Below are 19911 nucleotides of genomic sequence, written 5' to 3' on the forward strand. Positions count from 1 at the left end.
AAGATTAGATTATTTTTTAAGTGCTCGCTGCTAGTTTGATCATCAACAATATCCCTCAGTCTCAGGAAGGAGAACCCAGGGGGAGACTTCCCTAGAAAGTGTTGGCTTGCATTTGAGAAATAACATGCAATCCAAACACTTAGGAAACAAATCTTGCAGGCACGATCGATTGAAGTTTCCCAGGCAGTCTTACTATGTGTTCTTCTTCAAAACCTACTCACGGAACATGCACTTAAGCCAAAATGATTGGAGATGTAGCAGTAAGGAGCTGGGTGCCTATCTGAAACCAAACACTTGGTCCAGGTTAGTAATGGAACATCCAATACACAGGGATGTTTGGGGACAGACCCACAAGCAAGGGGAAATGTGGATGGACTGCCAAATCACTAAAGGGATTATCAAGAAACTTGAACCTTGCCCTAACCTGTTTGGCTCAGTAGACAGAGCGTCGGTCTGCGGAATGAAAGGGTCCCAGGTTCGATTCCAGTCAAGGGCATGTTCCTTGGTTGTGGGCACATCCCCAGTAGGGGTTGTGCAGGAGGCAGCTGGTTGATGTTTCTAATTCTCTATCTAACTCTCTATCCCTCTCCCTTCTTCTCTGTAAAAAATCAATAAAATATATCTATATATATTAAAAAAAAAAAAGAAATCTTTTTTTTCTCCTGACAAGGTGCGGAAATAGGAACAAAGTGCCAAAGAAGAACATAAGGGGCTGCATAAGTGTTATCTGACTTAGATGAATCCAAATCATGTTTCCATTCGATTTTTTAAAACTTCTATGGCTGAGAAACGGATTTGTAACTAGCACTGGAATACTCAGAGTAGAAGAGAAAAAGAAAAAGGAAAAGAAAGAAAAAGGAAGTTTGTGAAGGGGACAGCCGTCAATTAGGTTAGAAAGTCAGACCCAAAGGGGACCATAAACGTGCACACCCAACCCCGCTTTCACTTCTTCACTTGCCAAACTTGAGGGGCGCGTCCACCTGCACGGACGCCTGGGGGTCGATGGTGTCAGCCTCGATGGCCACCTCCTTCAGCGCCTCGTCGTACCGAACGCGCAGGCCGGCCGGGTCCCGCGCGCCGCCCTCCACGCCACTCAGGGCGACCAGCACGTGGTCGGCGTCCGGGTGGGCGAGGGGGTCCAGGGGCCGCACGGCCAGGTGGCAGGGCAGCCGCGCCCGCAGCCGGCCGAACGGGCTCACCCGCAGCGCCCACTCCCGCAGCGGGCGGCGGGCGGGGCCCGGCGGCCAGACCTCGGGCTCGGACCCCGGCCGGCGCTCGCCGCCCCCCGAGCCGTGCAGCCGCCGGGCCGGACAGCGCCCAACAGCCTCGCCGGCCCGCCACACTCGGAGGGGGTGACCGAGCCCGAGGCAGCCGAGCCCCCGGCCCAAGCGGGGGGCGATCATGGCGCGCCCCTCTCACGCCCTCAGGTGTCACTTCAGCCACAGGCCGGTCTCACCACCACCAGGCGACTCGGCACTGCGCCGGCTCAGGTCCAAAGAGAGACGTTTGCGGGGATTTGCTGAAGCAGAGCAAGACTGCTCAGTGTCCCTAGGGATGGACACCTCAACCGCACACGCCGCGAAGTTGCAATTTCAAAGCTGTATGTTTCCTCCCGGACCCGGACTTCTCGCCTACCACCTCCCCTTTCGCAAAGGCGGACGGGATAGGTAGTTCTAAAGGGAGCCAACAGCGAGGGTTCAGGGTCGCTCAGAAACTACATATCCCAGGAGGCAATGTGCAAGGGGTTAGCTTGTGCTCGGGGGCGGGAGTACTTCGCCTCAAAGCCATTAGCCATTGGCGGGACGGAAAGATGGATTACGTGGCAGTTCAGCTGGCCAATGGGAAGCGCGGAAGGGGCAAGGTGGGCAAGGCTGTGTGGTTTCCTTGGATACCGAGGACGCGACTTCTTTGGAGAGGATGGAGCTTTGAGAGAGTCTTGAAGGCCATAACCCACAGAGACACAGGAGCTTAAATAAAGATCAGAAACCGAGGGAAAGAGTGAGAGACTGCGAGTTTAAAGGTGAGAGCTAGATGCAAACGAGGAGAACCCTCAGTGGGTGGTTAGGTCCAAACTTCACTAAACCGGAACGGGTACGTTGGGATGGAGAACCCCTTTCAAGAGGATGAAAAGCCAGATTGGGACTCTTTGAGGAAGCAGAATAAATTGGAATAGAGTTAGAGTCCTACCTCATTCTGACTCTAAATGACCTTGGGGCCAGTCATGGGACGTCTCTGTTTTAATTGCTCGCTTTTAAAATGAGGTTAAAAATACCTTCCTTGACTTGCCTCAAAAGGTTTTTTTAAGGATCAAATTACAATAATGGACAGACCATTTCTGTCCTATATTTTTATTTTAGGGATAGCATTAACTCTTAAGTTACCAAGAAAAATCTGAGAGTGCAGGACTTGTGTTGACAGCAGCATTGATCTCTTGTCTGCAAATAATCTTTGGTTTTAGGACTAAAAATACAAAAAAAGACATAATGCAATGGGAAGAACATGGGACTGATTGATTGCCTGGCTCTGTCACTGATTTATCTGTGTCGCTTGGATCTGTTTCTTCAACCTTAAGATGAAGAGGGATTTGTACTGAATGACTCTATGAGGTCCCTTTTACCTTTTATTATTCCGTGGGTGTAATTTAAAAGATGAAAAAGACATTTTTTTTCTCCTTTTCTGTTTATTTTTACCTTTCAGTGCCACTTCCTCCTCCTACAAATTATTCTCTAAGTTCTCAGCAAATACACACTGCAAACAATGATGTTCGGTATAATGCAAGTGCAGAAGCAGGATGCCTTAAAGAAATTGAAACCCTTGGCCAAGTGCAATAACCAGAATTACGGGGGGCTATCATGATAGAGATGGGCTAAATTCCTCATGTTGTGGGCTAAAGTCTTTACAGGCCCAAATCACAGGGTTCTTTGCTACCTATTACCTTTTTTAAGTTTTAGTATTTTCTTAAGTTATTCTTTCCTCCTTTCTATCCTAGTCATTCTTCCCTCCTTCTTCCTCTTAGTGGAGGCTCACAATAATATTAGCTTTTAAGTTTACCAAGTTCCCACTGAGAATCATTCTTGACTTTTGTGTCATTTGGTCATAATTATTCAGACTGATCTTCAAACTGTGTTTTTAAAGAAAACCCATAGGGAAAACTTTGAAAAAGAAGTTGAAAAAGGTGTTGGTTTAAACAAGTTGAGAATGCATTCAAATTTGTTTTACACATACCATATATTTTTAGATTAAATAGACACTTCTAATAGATCATTTTGTTTCTATGGTAATTTCTGAGACAAACCAAGTAAATGGAATTTGCAATTGACCCTGAATTGCATATATGGGAAAATGATTATTTTATTATTTTGATGTAAATGCAATAAAACTAAAGATAATTGAAAAGTTACTTTTCTGATCACATGAGTTTCAAAATGGAGAAAATTATTGATAATTAAGATTAATGCAAGATATTAAAAAGTGATTGATACCTGGCCGGTGTGGCTTAGTTGGTTGGAATGTCATCCTGTGCACTGAAATGTGATGGGTTTGATTCCCAGTCAAGGCACATAATTGGTTGAGGGTTCGGATCCCCAGTTGGGGAGCATAGGGAAGGCAGCCAGTCTTTTTTCACATCGATGTCTCTCTCTCTCTCTCTCTCTCTCTCTCTCTCTCTCTCTCTCTCTCTCTCTCTCTATCTCTCTCTATTCCTTTCTCTTAAAAATCAATGGAAAAACATATCCTCAGGTGAGGATTTAAAAACAAGTTATTGATACTTTTAAAAATCTAATGATTTATATATCAAATCTGGCCGCATGTTAATAATGACTAATAAAAATACTACCTTCCATCTGTATGACATTATGGTTTTCAGAGCATGTTTACATGTATCATTGTAGGGTAACCTCACAAAACACTGTTTATCAGGGCAAGTATTATTAGCCTCACATTAGAGATGAGGAAACAAATTAAAAAGGTTTAAGATGAAGCAGTTAAAAGGTCTGGCCCTTTTACCACTTTATCAAAAGATCTTATCTTCTTGACACCTTTGGGGGGAAAATATTCATCAAATAAATGGAGAGTCATATATAAATGTCCCCCCTTATTTTGAATTTACTTGTAAGATATTTTTACATCTTCAATTTTTTTTTTAAAGCTGTTCTTGTGGTCATGAACGTATACCACTGGTGGGAATGCAAGTTATTACAGCATTTCTAGGGGCCAGTTTAGCAATATACATAAAACACCTTAAAATGTGTGTATCTGTGACCGAGATATTGGGCTTTTTGGAATTTAATATAAGCATAAAGTTAGGGATGTTAGAAAAACACTTTTGTTCAAGGAATTTAAATGTTAAAAAATAGGAGGGTGTTATAGAAATGAGTATATATCTGGAATACTATGCAATAATTTAAAATTATATTTTGAAGACTATTCAAAGATATGGGAATTTTTCCATAATATAATTGAAAAGGGAAAGTCTACAGTTTTCTTTGTGTGTGTGTCCCCATTACCCTAACACTACCACCACACTCACAACACTTTACTTCTGACACTCTGGTCACCAAATGTGTGAGGCCTCTCCCATAACAAGCAATTCTCTGTGACGCCAGCCTGGTGTCCTACCATTAACTCAACTGTGAGACTACCTACCTGGAGATAATATCACATCTCACAGGTCAAGGGCTCAGTCCTACCAGACTGCTTGCACCCACTTCAGATGCCAATCATGAATTGTAGGTCTCTTGGTTACCCACAACCTCTGTCTGATTTGGCTACAAATTGGAGATTCCCATGACCCTCTCATTATTTTGCTAGAATGGCTCACAGAACTCAGGGAAACATTTTACTTATATTTACCAGTTGATTAGGGGATCTGATAAATCCCCTAATCAACTGATAAACAGCCAAAATGAACAGATATTTACTGCTAGGTCTAGGAGGGTTCCGAGATCAGGGGCTTCTATTCCTGTGAAAATGGGGCGCCTATGGGTATATATGGTCCCTGTAGAGATGGGGCACATCACCCTCTCGGTATGGATTGGTATGGAACCCCAAGACGGTGACTGATGCACCCCATCTCCACACAGATAGAAGAAGGTCCTGCTCTCAGTAATATTAAGTGAAAAGGGTAGAACACCAAATTATATGTCTAATATCCCAATTTTGTAATAATAATAATGATGGTATTTTAAAATAAAATCATATTTTAAAATATACCCCATAGAAACAATTTCAAAGGAAAACACACAACTTGATAACAATTGTTATCTCTAAGTAGTGAGGTTATGAATTATTTCTTCATTTTGTGTGTGTTTTTTCAGTAGGAAACACTATTTTTATAATTTAAAATATTAACTAATTTTTTAGTATATATTGCTTCCTAAGAGTGACTCAATATGTAAATTCCCATGAATGTTTTACTTTATTCAATAATTTATATTCAGTAAATGAACAGCAGAGGGCATGAGAGAATTTTCAGAAAAAATGTAATCTAAACAAGGATTATGGAATTCAGTTTCAAGTGAGGGAAGCCCTAGGAATTTGCTAATTTTCTTAATTATAAACTTTAAAAATAAATATATCTTATGAGTTTTTATGAAACCTTAATAAACTCAATAATAATAATAAACTCAATCTGAATTACTACCTAATAGTACTAAGAAGTATTTAATGTATAGGTAGGTAGTCCCCATTTGAAACCTGCATATTATTTGTATCCGTGTAGAGATGTACAGGAAAAACTTTGTTATTTAATGTAGTCAAATTTCTCCACTTTATATACCTTGAAAAGTTACCTAGGTTATACATATCTCAGAAAGATTCTCGAGGTAGAGGGATGTAGTACTATTTACATTAAAGCAGTGTGTGTGTGTGTGTGTGTGTGTGTGTGTGTGTGTGTCTGTGTGTGTGTGTGTGTGTTAGATAGTATTGATTGCACCCTGGCCAAGTGGCTCAGTTGGTTGGAATGTCGTCCATATACCAAAAGATTGTGAGTCTGATTCACAGTCAAGGCACATACTTAGGTTTCAGGTTTGATCTTTGGTCGAGGCAATCAATGGATGTTTCTCTCTATCTCTCTGTCTCGCTCTCCCCCCCCCCCCCCCAAATTCCTCTCTTTCTTTAAAAAAAAAAAAATCAATAAAATAAAAAATCATCCAGTGATGATTAAAAAAAAAAAAGATAGTATTTATTGCAACCACAGTGTTGCAGTAAATTTAAAAGCTTTCTTCAAATTAGAGTTCTTGTAGTGCTAATGTTTCATTCAATTTCTACAAGGTAGCAATCGTGTTTCAACCAATCACAGTAGTAACATTGATATATCCTTCAAGTAGAAATTGCATTTACATTCTATATATTTTGAGGCTATATTGTTAAGGTATGCATAGATTCATGATTATTATTGGTTCCCGATAACATTTTTTTTGGTCATTCAATAATGATCTTCTTTATTTATAGTATTGTGTTCTGTCTTGATGTATATTATTACCTAATAATATTCTCATTCTTTTATTTCAAATCTGTGACATTACATTTGGAACTTGTCTCCTATAAACAGAATAAAGCTTGATATTTTAAATCCAATTTGAGAATTTGTCTCAGCAGGTAAATCTAATCCGTTTACATTTTTGCAATTACTTTTACATTTATTTTTTATTTTTCAGACAACAAGATCATGTAAGTAGAAAATTCTAAGGAATATTATACAAGATATGGAATTAATAAAAAGGTTTCACAATGTTACAAGATAAAAGGTCAATAACAAAAGTCAACTTTATTTTGAAGGACTTATAATAGTATTTGGAAATAGAAATTTAAAAGCAATACCATTTACAATAACATATAAAATGTGAATACACAGAGATAAATTGAAAAATAATACTTAATGTATGTTTCCCTTTTCCTTGCCTTCTCATGGGCATGAGTCTCAAGTTATTAGGTAGTGTTAATACTTCAGGAGGGTTGTCTGGTCAGTGTTTGGTATCTGACCTTATTGACTCTCCTGAAATATACATCCCACCTGGTCTCAGACATGGGCCTCCCTGCTCGCATCTGAGCATTCTGATCCCTGTCACGTTCCCAGCTGTATGGTCCACAAAACTTTAGGAAGCAGTGCCTTTTCATCCCAATGTCAAGGGTTCTTGGGCAAAAGTACTCCCAAACAGCCCGGACACCTCTCCCACGCCTTTGCCCCTTTCTGCCTCGATAGTCCTCTCCTCTTCATCACAGGAAGGGGTGACGTTGATGATGGCTCTGGAACTTTACCCCTTTCCCAAGTCCCCGTTGGGAAAGGAGGCACGTTATCCCAATGGTGTTCTTGTGTATCCCAGTCCTACTATTTCACTTTCTGAGCCTCGTCCTGGGTGGACAGGTAACCTCAGGGCCCATGTCAACTTGTTTTCTCGCCAATACTCCTTGTTCCCCAACTCAGAGAAAGGTTTTTTACTTATTGTTATTATTTCATCTTCCAGTGTGAAATGGGTAGATTGGCTTAGTAAATATTCTTGTAACCTTATAATTCACGTAAGAATCTTTGCCTTTAGAGGAAGGAAAGAAATTGAGTAAGGGAAGCTGCCCAGGCGGAAGCTGCCCAAAGTGGACATCTGCCTAGGGCCAGGGGAAGCCTTGGGAACAGGAAATGCTTATGCAATGAGAAGAGAAGACTATGAAATTTCTAGACACGAGACAAGGAACTTTGTCTGCTTTTCTTCATTATCTAAAGCTGGCTCTGCCCATTCTTGAATTTGACACATGTTATTTTAAGGACTTTTAAAAATAATGTGTTCCTTTCTTTCTCCCTCTCTAGTACCCTGTGCCCTAGAGTCTTTCTTATCCTAGATTTATACATCTCACAGTGGGATTGGAAGATTGAGGTTACCAGGACTCTCACACCAAACCTTAAAGGAGTGCTCTGAGATAAATTCCTGCTGAAGAGAACTCAGGTCACCTTTTCCAGATTCCCAAACTGACCTCTACTTCTTTGTTCTCGATCAAAATAAAGAATTTTGGGCATATTATATGTGAAAGCAAGAGAACCAGGTAGTGTTAGTGAGCTAACCTTTATTGAGGACCACAGGCTGGGCTCCGGCCAGAGACTTCACATGCATTGTCCCATTTAATCTTCACAACTTTTCCATCATCTTGTATTTAAGGAAAACAGCCAGTTAGAGGTTGTATATCTTGTCCAAGGTCACACAGGAAAGAGAGGAATGATATTGAAGCCAGAATTGATGAACTTCAAAATAGTTGTTTCCTTTATCTCACGCTGTCATCCTAGTTGGCTAAGTTAAAACCTCTAATAACTGTCTTAGATGAAGTAATCTGAGAAGGAGGAGGACGAGGAGAGGGAGGGAAGGAAAGAAGGAACATGGGCTGTTGCAGCTTAAAGCAGTGATAACCCATATTTCATGAAAATTATTTCTAAGAAAACAAAGCCATCTAGACCCACAGCTTTTACTAACTAGGGTATGAAAGAGCAGGTCTGCAAGGCTCTATGTATCCTAACTAGGTAGGATACATAGCCTATATGGAATTTTATAAATGTGCTTCCTAGTATAATTTTTTAAAGATTCAAGCGAAGACAGTGGAATTTGAAAAACATGCACATTTTTGTAACAGCAGTAAGGAACGGCCTGTCATGTGAGGATTCTAGATTACATGCAGACAAGATGTAGAATCTCTCCTTTATAGACCTCTGGAAGACTGTCAGCTTCAGAGCTGCTTGGGCATTCCAAGCCTCCCACAGGGTTTGGAACTCAATTTCTGCTCGCTACTGAGTTATTTGGAAACTATTAAGGGAACTGATAGGGCCTCTTCCTTTGAATTTCTGAAGCCTGCATGGACTTGCAGAATGACTGTAAATCATTGCAGATATGAAACCAGTGTTTCTTGCCATGGTTTTGCGAGGGCTTTCCTTTGGTTTGTAACTATAGCAACAAGTTCTGTAGCCCATTGTTTTTGCACAGCTCAGTCTTATCACCTCATGCACTGCCTAATTGCTGCTCTACAATAATTATTTTGTCTTCCATCGGTGTACACAGCGTTGACCTGCTCTCTGCTAAAGGGGTCCTAGTTTTTATATCTTTGCGGAGACAGAAGTTAAATTCCATCAGCCTGTCTGTGTTCTTGACTCTCCTTTCCATTACTGGAGACCAAGAGGAAAGGCTTTGCTAAGGCCCTGGTAAGAGTCCTGTTCAGTGTGATGGAAAAAGGTAGGGAATTTGGAGCCAGTGGATGTGAGTTTGAGTAAATACTGAGATCTTGGGCACATTATTTATATTCTCTGACCTTCCATTTTCTCCTCTATAAAATCAACATAATTCATTTTCATGGAATATGGTGCTGTAAGGATTGAGTGAAATAATATGAGGGAAAGTGCTGTTTCAGTTGTGAAGAGCTATGTAAATGTCATTATCAGGTGCACAGGTGAGTGACCACTAGACAGGAGTTTCTGCATGCTAATCAGGAGGCTAAATGAAAGACAAAAGCATGTCTGTTTCTATGATAGTTATTTCACATGGACAATGATTCCTATCATGACCCTCTATGTTATACCCACTCAAAAATGAATAATATAGAGCGGCTTTGGACTGTGTAATTTCTGAGAAGAAAAGGGCAGAAGGAGAGAATACAAGAAGGTCTATGTTTGGGGTGGGGTGAGAGTAGGCAAAAGATGCAGAGGGAGAGAGAAATGAGTTGAGAAGAGGCCTAACTCTTTCAGCATCTTCCCATCCCAGACAGGGAGCTTATTACTTCATCTAAGACAGTTATTAGAATTCTCGGTGATCATGGGCAGTTATATAATTTAATTGTCTAATACTGTGAACATTTACTTTAAAGCATAGATATGGAGCTTACTTGCAAGAGTTTTTTTTTTTTTTAATGCATATGTATATATTTTTAATTAAAGGTAGTCCAGCCCTAACCGGTTTGGTTCAGCGGATAAAGAGCGTTGGTCTGCAGACCAAAGGGTCCCAGGTTCGATTCTGGTCAAGGGCGCATGCCTGGGTTGTGGACTCCATCCACAGTAGGGGGTGTGCAAGAGGCAGCGATCCATGATTCTCTCTCATCATATCTCTCCCTCTCCCTAGCTGAAATCAATAAAAATATATTTTAAAAAATAAAACAAAGGTAGTCCAAACCACATGGTTACTTTAACACTTTAATCATGAGACAAATTTATTTGCACATACTTACTGTAATAGTTTTTTTTTTTTTTTTTCCTATGCCAGAATGCTGTTTTGTGGGGTTTTTTTGTGGGGATTTTTTTCTTTTGAAAGGGGTTTTTCTTTTTATTTTTCTTTTAAACAGAAGGAAGTTGTGGTTTGATTTGTTGAGTCTTTGAATAAAGTTTTTCACCTACTTTCTTTTTTCCTAAATATTTATTTTTTCAACTACAGTTGGCATTCAATATTATATTAGCTTTAGGTGTACAGCATAGTGGTTAGACATTTATGTAGCTTACGAAGTGATCCCCTCTAAGTCTTGCATCCACTTAACCCTATGTATAGTTATTAAAATATTATTAGCTATCTTCTCTAATCTGTACTTTATATCCTGGTAGCTATTTTGTAACTGCTAATTTATAATTCTTAATCCCTTCACCTTTTTCATCCAGGTTCCTGACCCCCTTCCCATCTGGCAACAATCAGTTTGTTCTATCTATCTGTGAGTTTGTTTCTGTCTTATTTGTTCATTTGTCTTTTAGATTCAACATATAAGTGAAATCACATAGTATTTGTCTTTATCTGTCCAATCTACTTCACTTAGCTTAATATCCTCTTGGTCCAACTATGTTGTCACAAATGGTAATACTCTATTCTTTTCTATGGCTGAGTAATATTCCTTTTTCACTTCTTTATCCATTTATCTTTTGATGGGAGCATTTAATCCATTTATAATATATTTAAAGTAATTATTAATAGGTATAAAGTAATTGCCATTTTATTCATTGTTGTTTGCTTGTTTGTGTAGCTCTCCATTCCTTTTTTTATTCTCTTGTTCTCTTATATGTTGATGACTTTCCTAGTATTGTGTTTAGATTCCTTTCTCTTCATTTTTTGTATATCTCTTATAGATTTTCAGTTTGTGCTTCATATAAACCAAGCTATGTTTATAGCAGTCTATTTTAAGTTGAGGGTCACTTAACTTCAAACACATTCTATAATCACTACCATTTTTACTCACCCTCCCCACACACACACATATTTATGGGTGTTTTTTTTTTTGTGACATTTTTTTCCTTTTGGTGTGTGTGTATCTCTTAATTTACTATTGTAATTACACATGATATTCCTACTTTTGCCTTTTAACCTTTATAATAGTATTAGTGTTGGTTGATTTGCTCACTGCTTTTATTATGTTTTCATTTGTCAATGAGAATTTCTTTGCAATATTTTCTTATTCATATTTTTTATTTTTCCCTTTCTTCTTAAAGGAGTGCCTTTAATACTTCTTGTGATACTGGTTTGGTGGTGATGAACTCCTTTAGCTTTTCCTTATCTGGGAAACTCTTTACTTTTCTGCTTTAATTTTAAATGATAGCCTTGCTGAGTATAGTAATCTTGGTTATATAGGTCCTTCTTTTCACTACTTTGAATGTTTTTGTGTCAAAGTTTTTGGTAAGAAATAAGCTGATAGTCTTATGGGAGCTCCCTTGTAAATAACTGCTTTTCTCTTGCTATTTGTAAAATTCTTTTTGTCTCTAACTTTTGGCATTTTAGTTATGATGTGTCTTGGTGTGGTCCTCTTTGGGGTCATCTTATTTGGGACTCTCTGAGCTTCCTGGACTTGTATAACCATTTCCTTCACCAAGTTAGGGAAGTATTCAGTTACTATTTCTTCAAATAGGTTCTCAATCCCTTGCCACCTCTATGATATACTTGCTGTTGTCCCAAAAGTCCCTTACACTATCCTCATGTTTTTTGGATTTTTTTTTTTCCTGTTTCAGTTGAATGTTTTTCACGATCTTGTCTACAAATCATCTATTCAATCCTCTGCTTCATGTCATCAACTATTGAGCCCATCTAATGTGTTCTTCATTTCAGTTATTCTTCATTTCTGACTGGTTCTTTTTTGTGGTTTCTATCTCCTTTTTTATTTTTTTTCTATCTCTTTGTTGAAGTTCTCACTGATATTATCTATGCTTCCCCTAAGTTCATTGAGCGTCATTACAACCCGTGTTTTAAACTGCATATGGTAGATTTTTTACTTTAATTTTGTTTAGTCTTTTTTTTTTTTAATCCTGTTTTTTCATTTGGAATATGTTTCTTCCTTTTCATCACTTTGGCTGCCTCCCTGTGTTTGTTTCTATGTATTAGATCTTCTACTTCTCCCAGTCTTGTCAGAGCGGAATTATGTAGTAAGCCCTGTAGGGCCCAGTGGCTCAGTCTCCCTGTTCACTTGAGCCAGATGCTCCAGGGGTGTCCCTTTGTGTGGATTGTGTGTGCTCTGCTATTGATTGCTGTGGCACATCAGGCTAATTGACTGGGAGAGCTGTCTGTGAGTACAGTAGGCAATCTGTTATGTGGGAGCTGACCCGATGGTGTAAGATTTGCTTTAGGCGGGCTTTGCTGCCTGCTGAGTTGGGTGTGTCATTTGTGGTCCTTATTGGGTCGTGCTTTGGTATGGTTTGAAGCCATCTCACAGATGTGTTGGACTGGGCTGCTTGGGAGGGGCCTCTAGTGCAGGCCAAGCTCGGCCACTGCTCATGTCTGGCCAGAGGCCACCTGATAGGAGCAAACTACAAAGTGATCTTGGCTTCGTAGCTGATTATGCCAGGCTTAGAGGCATCTGGGAGTGGTTATGCTGAGAACCAAGGCTAGCTGCCACTAGTGCCAGGCTTAGGATGCTTTGCAAGAAGTACAGGGCACGCTGAGGCCAGCCACTGCTTATTTGGGGTTTGTGGACCATGGAGATTTTAGGAAAGCCCAGTGTGGGCCTTGGAAGGCAGCTTGTGTGCATTCGCCTCTGAAAGAGTTTCTGGCCGAGCAGCTTCTCAGAGAATCAGCAGGGTGGGGCAAGAGCTGGGTTAGCCTGGCTATCAGAAACTCAGACCATGTGCCCACCTGTGCCTTCTGCCTGTGTGTGGGGAAGGCTCAACCAAAGAACAGTGGCACCTGCAATCACTTTGATTATTCCAGCCCTTACCTGGAAGCCAGTTCCTTCCCATGTGTCCCTGCTGTCCCTTTGCTGGAGCTCAGTGGGAGTGCTTGTGAGTGCATGAGTCTGTGTGTGGTCACTTGAAGAGGATTCCTGGGTCTCTAGCAGCTCTCTGTTTCACTCAGACAGAATCCCAACTGATTTTCAGAGCCAGATGTTGTGGGAAATCCTTTTCCTGGCACTGGTGGTCCAGGCTGGGGAGCCTCAGGTGGAACTGGAACCCCTCACTTCTCTTAGGGGACCTCCAAAGCCGAGATATCCTTTCCTATTCTTAACTGCTACACGCAACCTGGGGCCATTTCCTTCCGTGTCTCCACCCCTCCTACCAGTCTCAATATGGCTTCTTATATCCTTAGTTATACAAGTTTGGTTCCAAAAGTTTTCAGGTGGTTCTTTGGGATGGTTGTTCTATAATTTAGTTGTAATTTTGAGGCGGTCATTTACCTACTTTGTCATCTTGAGCAGAAATCTCTCCCCCAAATTTTTAAAAACATGATGTGAAACTGTATTTATACCTTTTTTTAAAAAAATATATTATATTGAGTTTTTACGGAGAGGAAGTAAGAGGGACAGAAAGCCAGAAACATCGATGAGAGAGAAACATTGGTCAGCTGCCTCCCGCACACCCCCCACCGGGGATGTGCCCGCAACCAAGGTACATGCCCTTGACCAGAATCGAACCTACCTAGGACCCTTCAGTCCGCAGGCCAACACTCCAATCACTGAGCCAAACTGGTTTCGGCTATACCTTTTTAAAAAGGGTTTCTAGTCTAATCTTGTCTAGATATAGTAATAATGGGTATTACATAATAGGATATAAAATAAAAGATCTAGATAGGATTAAGTGTAATAATTAGATATGTTACATTTAGAACTGCCAAGTTGGCAGTATCTGATGATTTTGTTGTTGTTGGATTAAGTGGATCTGAGGTAACTATAGTCTGTGTATCTAATTGGCTGCCAAATATTATAAACCTCTCATACCATGGACCAGAAGACTTTAATTATATTTTTTAACATTATTTTCAAAAATGAATATATATATATATTTTCACAGATATACAGTGACAGGATTGAGAGGAACTTGTCACACAAATTTAAATATACCACAATTTGATCTATGTTGTTTTTTTTAATCATCATCACCTGAGGATATGTTTTTATTGACTTCAGAGAGAGAGAAAATCGATGAGAGAGAGAGAAACACTAATCGGTTGCCTTTCACATGCCCAGAACAGGGGTTAAACCCACAATAAAGTGAGTGTGAATGAAACCTACAACCTTTTTTCATATATGGGATGATGCTCCAACCAACTGAGCCACCCAGCCAGGGCAACATATCTATTCTTTTTAAACAAAAATAGGGAACTGAAACAACAAAAAAATATCAGTGCCCCAGACTTCTCCCTTCCTCCAAGAGGTCTGGCTTTGAATGACAAAGAAACGGTCATGTAACCAACCTGTAGCAATGGGCAGCTGGGAAAGGAGAATGTGATCATGTTTCCAGGGCAGTTAGAGGAGCTAGATTATGAGAAAGAATGCTCAGGCTCTATGTGAGACGAGTCAGGTTCATGTTTGACTTGACTTTATATCCTCCTTTTCTGAAATGCACAAAATTTGTGCCTGTTTCATGACAAGCAATATCGAAAGATAGAGTGGTTCCCTGCTACATCTTTCTTGACGCAAGCATTGCCTTTTTACCACATCATTTGTGTACCCTGCCCCATGCCGTGATGCATGGGTATTTGTTTTTTTGCATGTGCTCCTTGTAACTATCAAGAAAAATTTCCTTAAGAGTTCAAAATCAAAACAAAATGATGAATTTCCTCTTTAGATTTAGAGAAGAGGAAGTAGTGGTATATTTTACAAAACAAGGCATGCCCTGCAATGTTCATTGCTTAATATTTCTTTGTGAAGCTTCCTATTAACCCTGAGATGAAGTTTGAGTAATAGAGGGTTCAATGTCCTTCTGTAATAGGACTAAATTTTTATTTTACCTACCTTTCTCCTTCACTGGCCTTTTGCTTTTCTCTGTCAGTGCTCACTCTTCCTTATAGGAAGCCTCCTAGAACCATGTCCTCTCTTCTTTGAACTCCTATAGCACACACAGGCTACCTTTGCTTGGACTCTCATCATCTAACCTTCCTATCAGGGCTGCTCAACTGCAGAACTTGCTATGCAAATGGTACCCACTGGAGGTGTGCAGTTCACAACAACCCTACTTCTCTGGTCTAAGATTTTATAGCACCTATTTCAGTTATACTAATATATATATATTGTATATATACATATATATATATATATATATATATATAGAGAGAGAGAGAGAGAGAGAGAGATGATATAGTATTTTACACTTGAAACTTACATAATGTTATTAATCAATGTCAGCCCCCAGATTTAATTTTTTGAAAAGAAAAATTTCTGACAGTTGGAATTATCTTCTTTAGGAAGAGAAGATTGCAGGTATACTCTTCATTTGCATGTAAAGTCATGTATTTCAGAGAAGAAAAGAGCAGATGATTAACTTGACATTCTCTTGCGCAATGGAGGCCTCTTACCAGCTCTCTCTTGGAAGGGCAGCCATTCCAATGCCACCAACGTGGGCCAATAAAGACCTTGCAGGCCAAGACAGGGGTCCGTTTAGAAACTGCTCTGAGTCCACTTGAATACATGAGCAAATCTTGGCCAGTACACAGAGCTGGCTTCATAGGTGTGTGACCTGCGCTGTCATATATGACCTGCTCTTTGAAGGGGCTTGCATTTACTTTAATGCTCTGGTGTCACCATCTTGATATTTTAATGATTTTATGTTTTGAGCTTATGCTTTGTAAGTGAAGTCTGATAGGACAATTGAACATACACATGAGCAGCAGAGATAGGCCGGGTGGCAGTGCACACAGGCATAGCCTCGAGCTGTGGCCACAGCGGGCAGTGTCGGTGCTGGCCAGGCATTCAGGTGCATGCCTTAGGTAGTACAGGGCATCCCAGGGTGTCGGCTTTACTTTTCCATAAACTTTGAGTAAACTTTGTGTTGTATTTTAAGGATGAAGGCTTATTCATTTACCCAAGCAGTGAATAGTAACTGAATGCCCACAGCAATGCTCAGTAAACAAGATTAGGTTTCTGCCTTCATGAAGCTTATACTCTAGCTATATGTATTTTTCCAATTAATGCAACAATAATCTACTTTTCAAAATTAGAATCATTGACTTGAGTGTAATAACAAACAGGCTTTTATAGTAACATGATTATAATAGCTAACTTTCCTGATCTATATATGTAGTTCCATTGGAGAATAGCTCAAACCAGTTGAGTTTTGCTTGCTTTAATTATTTTCCATTAACTTTACTTTATAAGTGGAGGCATCCCTAAATAGCTGAATATGAAATGATTTTGTTTTAGAATTGTGAAAATGGAAGACAGTACCACAGACACAGAACAAGAAAAGGAAGAGGAAAAAGATAAAAAGGATGAAAATGTTCCTGTTCATGACATAGTGCCCACAATTAACATCCGAGATGAGCGGATTGTTGATTTATCTACAACTCCAGCTTTCGTTTATTTGCATGAGGTATATTTATTTCTTTTTATATATTACTATAGTAAGACTTGAATCATCTACCTCAAAAGTCAGAGGAAGCTAAAAAGTAATATATTACAAACAACCTGTAGGAAATATGTACAGTTTGAAGTAGTTTATTTTTTTAAAAATATATTTTATTGATTTTTTACAGAGAGGAAGGGAGAGAGATAGAGAGCTAGAAACGTAGATGAGAGAGAAACACCGACCAGCTGCCTCTTGCACACCCCCTACTGGGGATGTGCCTGCAACCAATGTACATGCCCTTGACCGGAATCGAATCTGGGACCCTTCAGTCCGCAGACCAACGCTCTACCACTGAGCCAAACCGGTTTCGGCAAGTTTGAAGTACTTTAAAATAATACAATAGTTTCTACCTTCTCTCCCAAGAGCTTGTCATGTAATCTTATATAATACAGCAGTGTAGGTTCTGATACTTTTATAACATAATAAATATTTGCATATATGCAGCCAGTTAAGTACATTCCAAAGGTTGGTAAATGAAATTAAAGATATTTATTTCATTATTGATATACTACATTTACTTCCATAAAATGAAGATAAAAGACCTATAATAGTACAAAGAATACATGTTTACCTAACTAGGTTCAGTTATGGTAACAGAGCACTAAAACCTAAGTTTTCCTTCAGCAGAGAAGCAAAAAGCAGAATATATATATATATATATATATATATATATATATATATTCTCATTGTCTGACCTTTTAAAAAAGGAATGAACATTTAGGAAATACCCATTCAGGGGGATTTTTAAAAAGATACTGACCATATATGCAACTGTTACCATGTTATGCTTGAGTACTATACTTTAAAATATGGTTTAATACTGGACTATTATTGAATATAACTGAATAAAACATCTAAGAAATTTAATAAAGTCATAATAAAAATAAGCTAAAAAGCCTTAAAGCAAAAAGAGTTTATTCAAAACCAAGAAGCAAAACTAAATCTGCCTCCCAAATATTCTATTGATGTAAATACTTTAAACAATTATCACAATGATTGTTGAGCATATGTGTGTTTGTGTATTCATTATCACGTACATAATATTTATGTTATATATATAATAAATATCAGGAGTACATGATACCATATTCCATATTGATATGTCCCATTACTGGTGTTAATTTAGGTCACATAGTTAAGGTGATGACTTTTAGATTTCTCCTCTATAAAGTTGTTATTTTTCTGTTTGAAATTAATAATCACCTTAGGGAGATACTCTGAGACTATTTATATATCCTAAAATTTTTACCTACTAGTTTTATGTCTCTTGATGATTCTTGCCCAAGTCAATTTTCATTATTATGGTTATCAAAGGGAGATTTTCTAATTCCATCATTGCTTCTACATTTATTAGTTGGCTTTCTAATCGAAAGAAAGTACTTTCTCTTATTTATCATCCATCTACCTACCTATCTATCTATCTATCTATCTATCTATCTATCATCTATCTATCTGTATAATCTATATATGTGGACTATGAATGCTTATTCTATTCACTGTCACTACTCATTTTGATGGTTAGTCATTCCAGATTTGATTCTTTGTGCACTTTTTTTATGTCATAAGAGTATGTTCCAGGCTCATCTTGCATATTCTTTGCTCTAACCCTGGGATCAGCCATTTCTCAAAGGACCTCTGGTTCCTTTTAGTGGAGAATGATATTTGAAAACTAAGGCCTAATATTGGGTATGTTCATTGCTATTAGTTTGTCATTGCTTCAAAGTCCTCTCAGTAGACAAAGTCCTCTTAGTAGAAAGAGCTGCATGATTATATTTATTCACACAAATTTATACCTATTTTTATGTTAAATCTTTATAAATTTAAAACTATTCATATATCTAATCTTAATATTTTTAAGTGGGCAGGGTTCTCTATTTCTGCTCACATTCATCATATGCCCAACTTTGCAATAGGATTTCTAATTTTACATCATACTCATATACTCTTATAATTCTATCAAACAAAAAAATAAAGCTAACCTAAAGTTTATTTCTACCAAAGATTATGCTAACAATAAAAATTATAGTCCATTTTTTTATCTACGCTACAGATAAAGGAGCATGAAAGGCTTGTTTTGCAAAGTCAAAAGAGAACTTATGACATCTCCTTCATGTTAATCTTCGATGTAACAACTTATTAAATATATTAAGAGTCAATCTCTCAATACACATGTATCATAAATTATACTTATTGATTTTTAGGTATGACCAGCCCTTAAGGAAGTAGATACCTTAGATTATAGCATCAAAGAACTATCTTACCTATCCTTTTGAGAATTGTAAAACTACTGCGTAAAATCACATCAATAATTACATCAGTAATTTTACTGCACATGAACTGTTCCTCAAGTCAGCAAAATCTTAACAGAATGAATTATTGGCTTTAAACAACTTTATTTCATAATAAATATCATTGAAGTTGTTCCATTGGCAGCTATACCTTGATTTTCTAATTCTTTTCACATTCCTCTAAGATTTATGAATCTTACAAAAAAATTTAACCTACTTTGTACAAGCTACCCCCCTTCAGTTATATAAACAGAAGCTGAGTCTGCAGAATAGCAAGAGTTCAGATGGCAATTGAAAGGAAACAGTCAGATTCCACTTCCAAATGTCCAGATGCTTGACATCACATTGCAAGAACCAGAAGCTGCTTACAGCATTTATGGTTATTTATGTCAGTCACACAACTGGCCCAGTGCTACCGAATTGCAAAACATGGATATCATGCTCTCATCTAATAGTGTGTTCAGTATGGCATTCATTGCACTCTGCAATTTGTTCCCAGACTATTTTTGCAACTAATAAGTCACTTAGACCCTCATGATCCTCTGCTTATGTTGCTCTCTTAGCAAGTCTCTCCTATTCAGATGCCCAGGAAACTGGCACATTTTCACAAAGCAAAATGCGAGGTCATGAATATCCACAAATCCTCCAGTCTCATCACCTCTTGAAAAACTGTGCTGTTCAAGTTGTTTTTATTATATTTATTCACACAAATTTATACCTATTTATATGTTAAATCTTTATATATTTAAAACTACTTTAAATATATAAAGATTTATATCTTTACAAACTCTGGATCTGGTCTAATCTTTTAGAGTCTGGCTCAGTTTCCAAGACCTCTGAGAAGCTAAGCCTGAGCCATCA

The 19911-nt window shown here is 38.5% G+C and overlaps 2 protein-coding genes across 5 annotated transcripts in view; one reads left to right on the forward strand and one right to left on the reverse strand.

Annotated features, from left to right (window-relative positions):
- Nucleotides 1–1625, reverse strand: part of FAM185A (family with sequence similarity 185 member A) — a 102357-nt gene extending 100732 nt beyond the window's left edge. For all 3 annotated transcript variants that reach the window (XM_084897855.1, XM_084897854.1, XM_084897856.1), the window contains exon 1: nt 959–1625. In XM_084897855.1, the coding sequence (XP_084753981.1) occupies nt 959–1403 (445 nt within the window). In that variant the 5' untranslated portion in view covers nt 1404–1625. The remainder of the gene's footprint in view (nt 1–958) is intronic.
- The window catches only part of CCDC146 (coiled-coil domain containing 146), a 193294-nt gene that overhangs the window by 86444 nt on the left and 86939 nt on the right, over nt 1–19911 (forward strand). The window contains exons 1-2 of one of the 2 annotated variants that reach the window (XM_084897805.1): nt 1888–2020; nt 16558–16726. In XM_084897805.1, coding sequence (XP_084753931.1) covers nt 16568–16726 — 159 coding nt within the window. In that variant the 5' untranslated portion in view covers nt 1888–2020; nt 16558–16567. Of the gene's footprint in view, nt 1–1887; nt 2021–16557; nt 16727–19911 lie in introns of those variants that run through there. The other variant, XM_084897804.1, reaches the window with a different exon arrangement.

This window comes from Pipistrellus hanaki (assembly GCF_964339955.1).
Source record: "Pipistrellus hanaki genome assembly, chromosome: 10".
Lineage (NCBI taxonomy): Eukaryota > Metazoa > Chordata > Mammalia > Chiroptera > Vespertilionidae > Pipistrellus > Pipistrellus hanaki.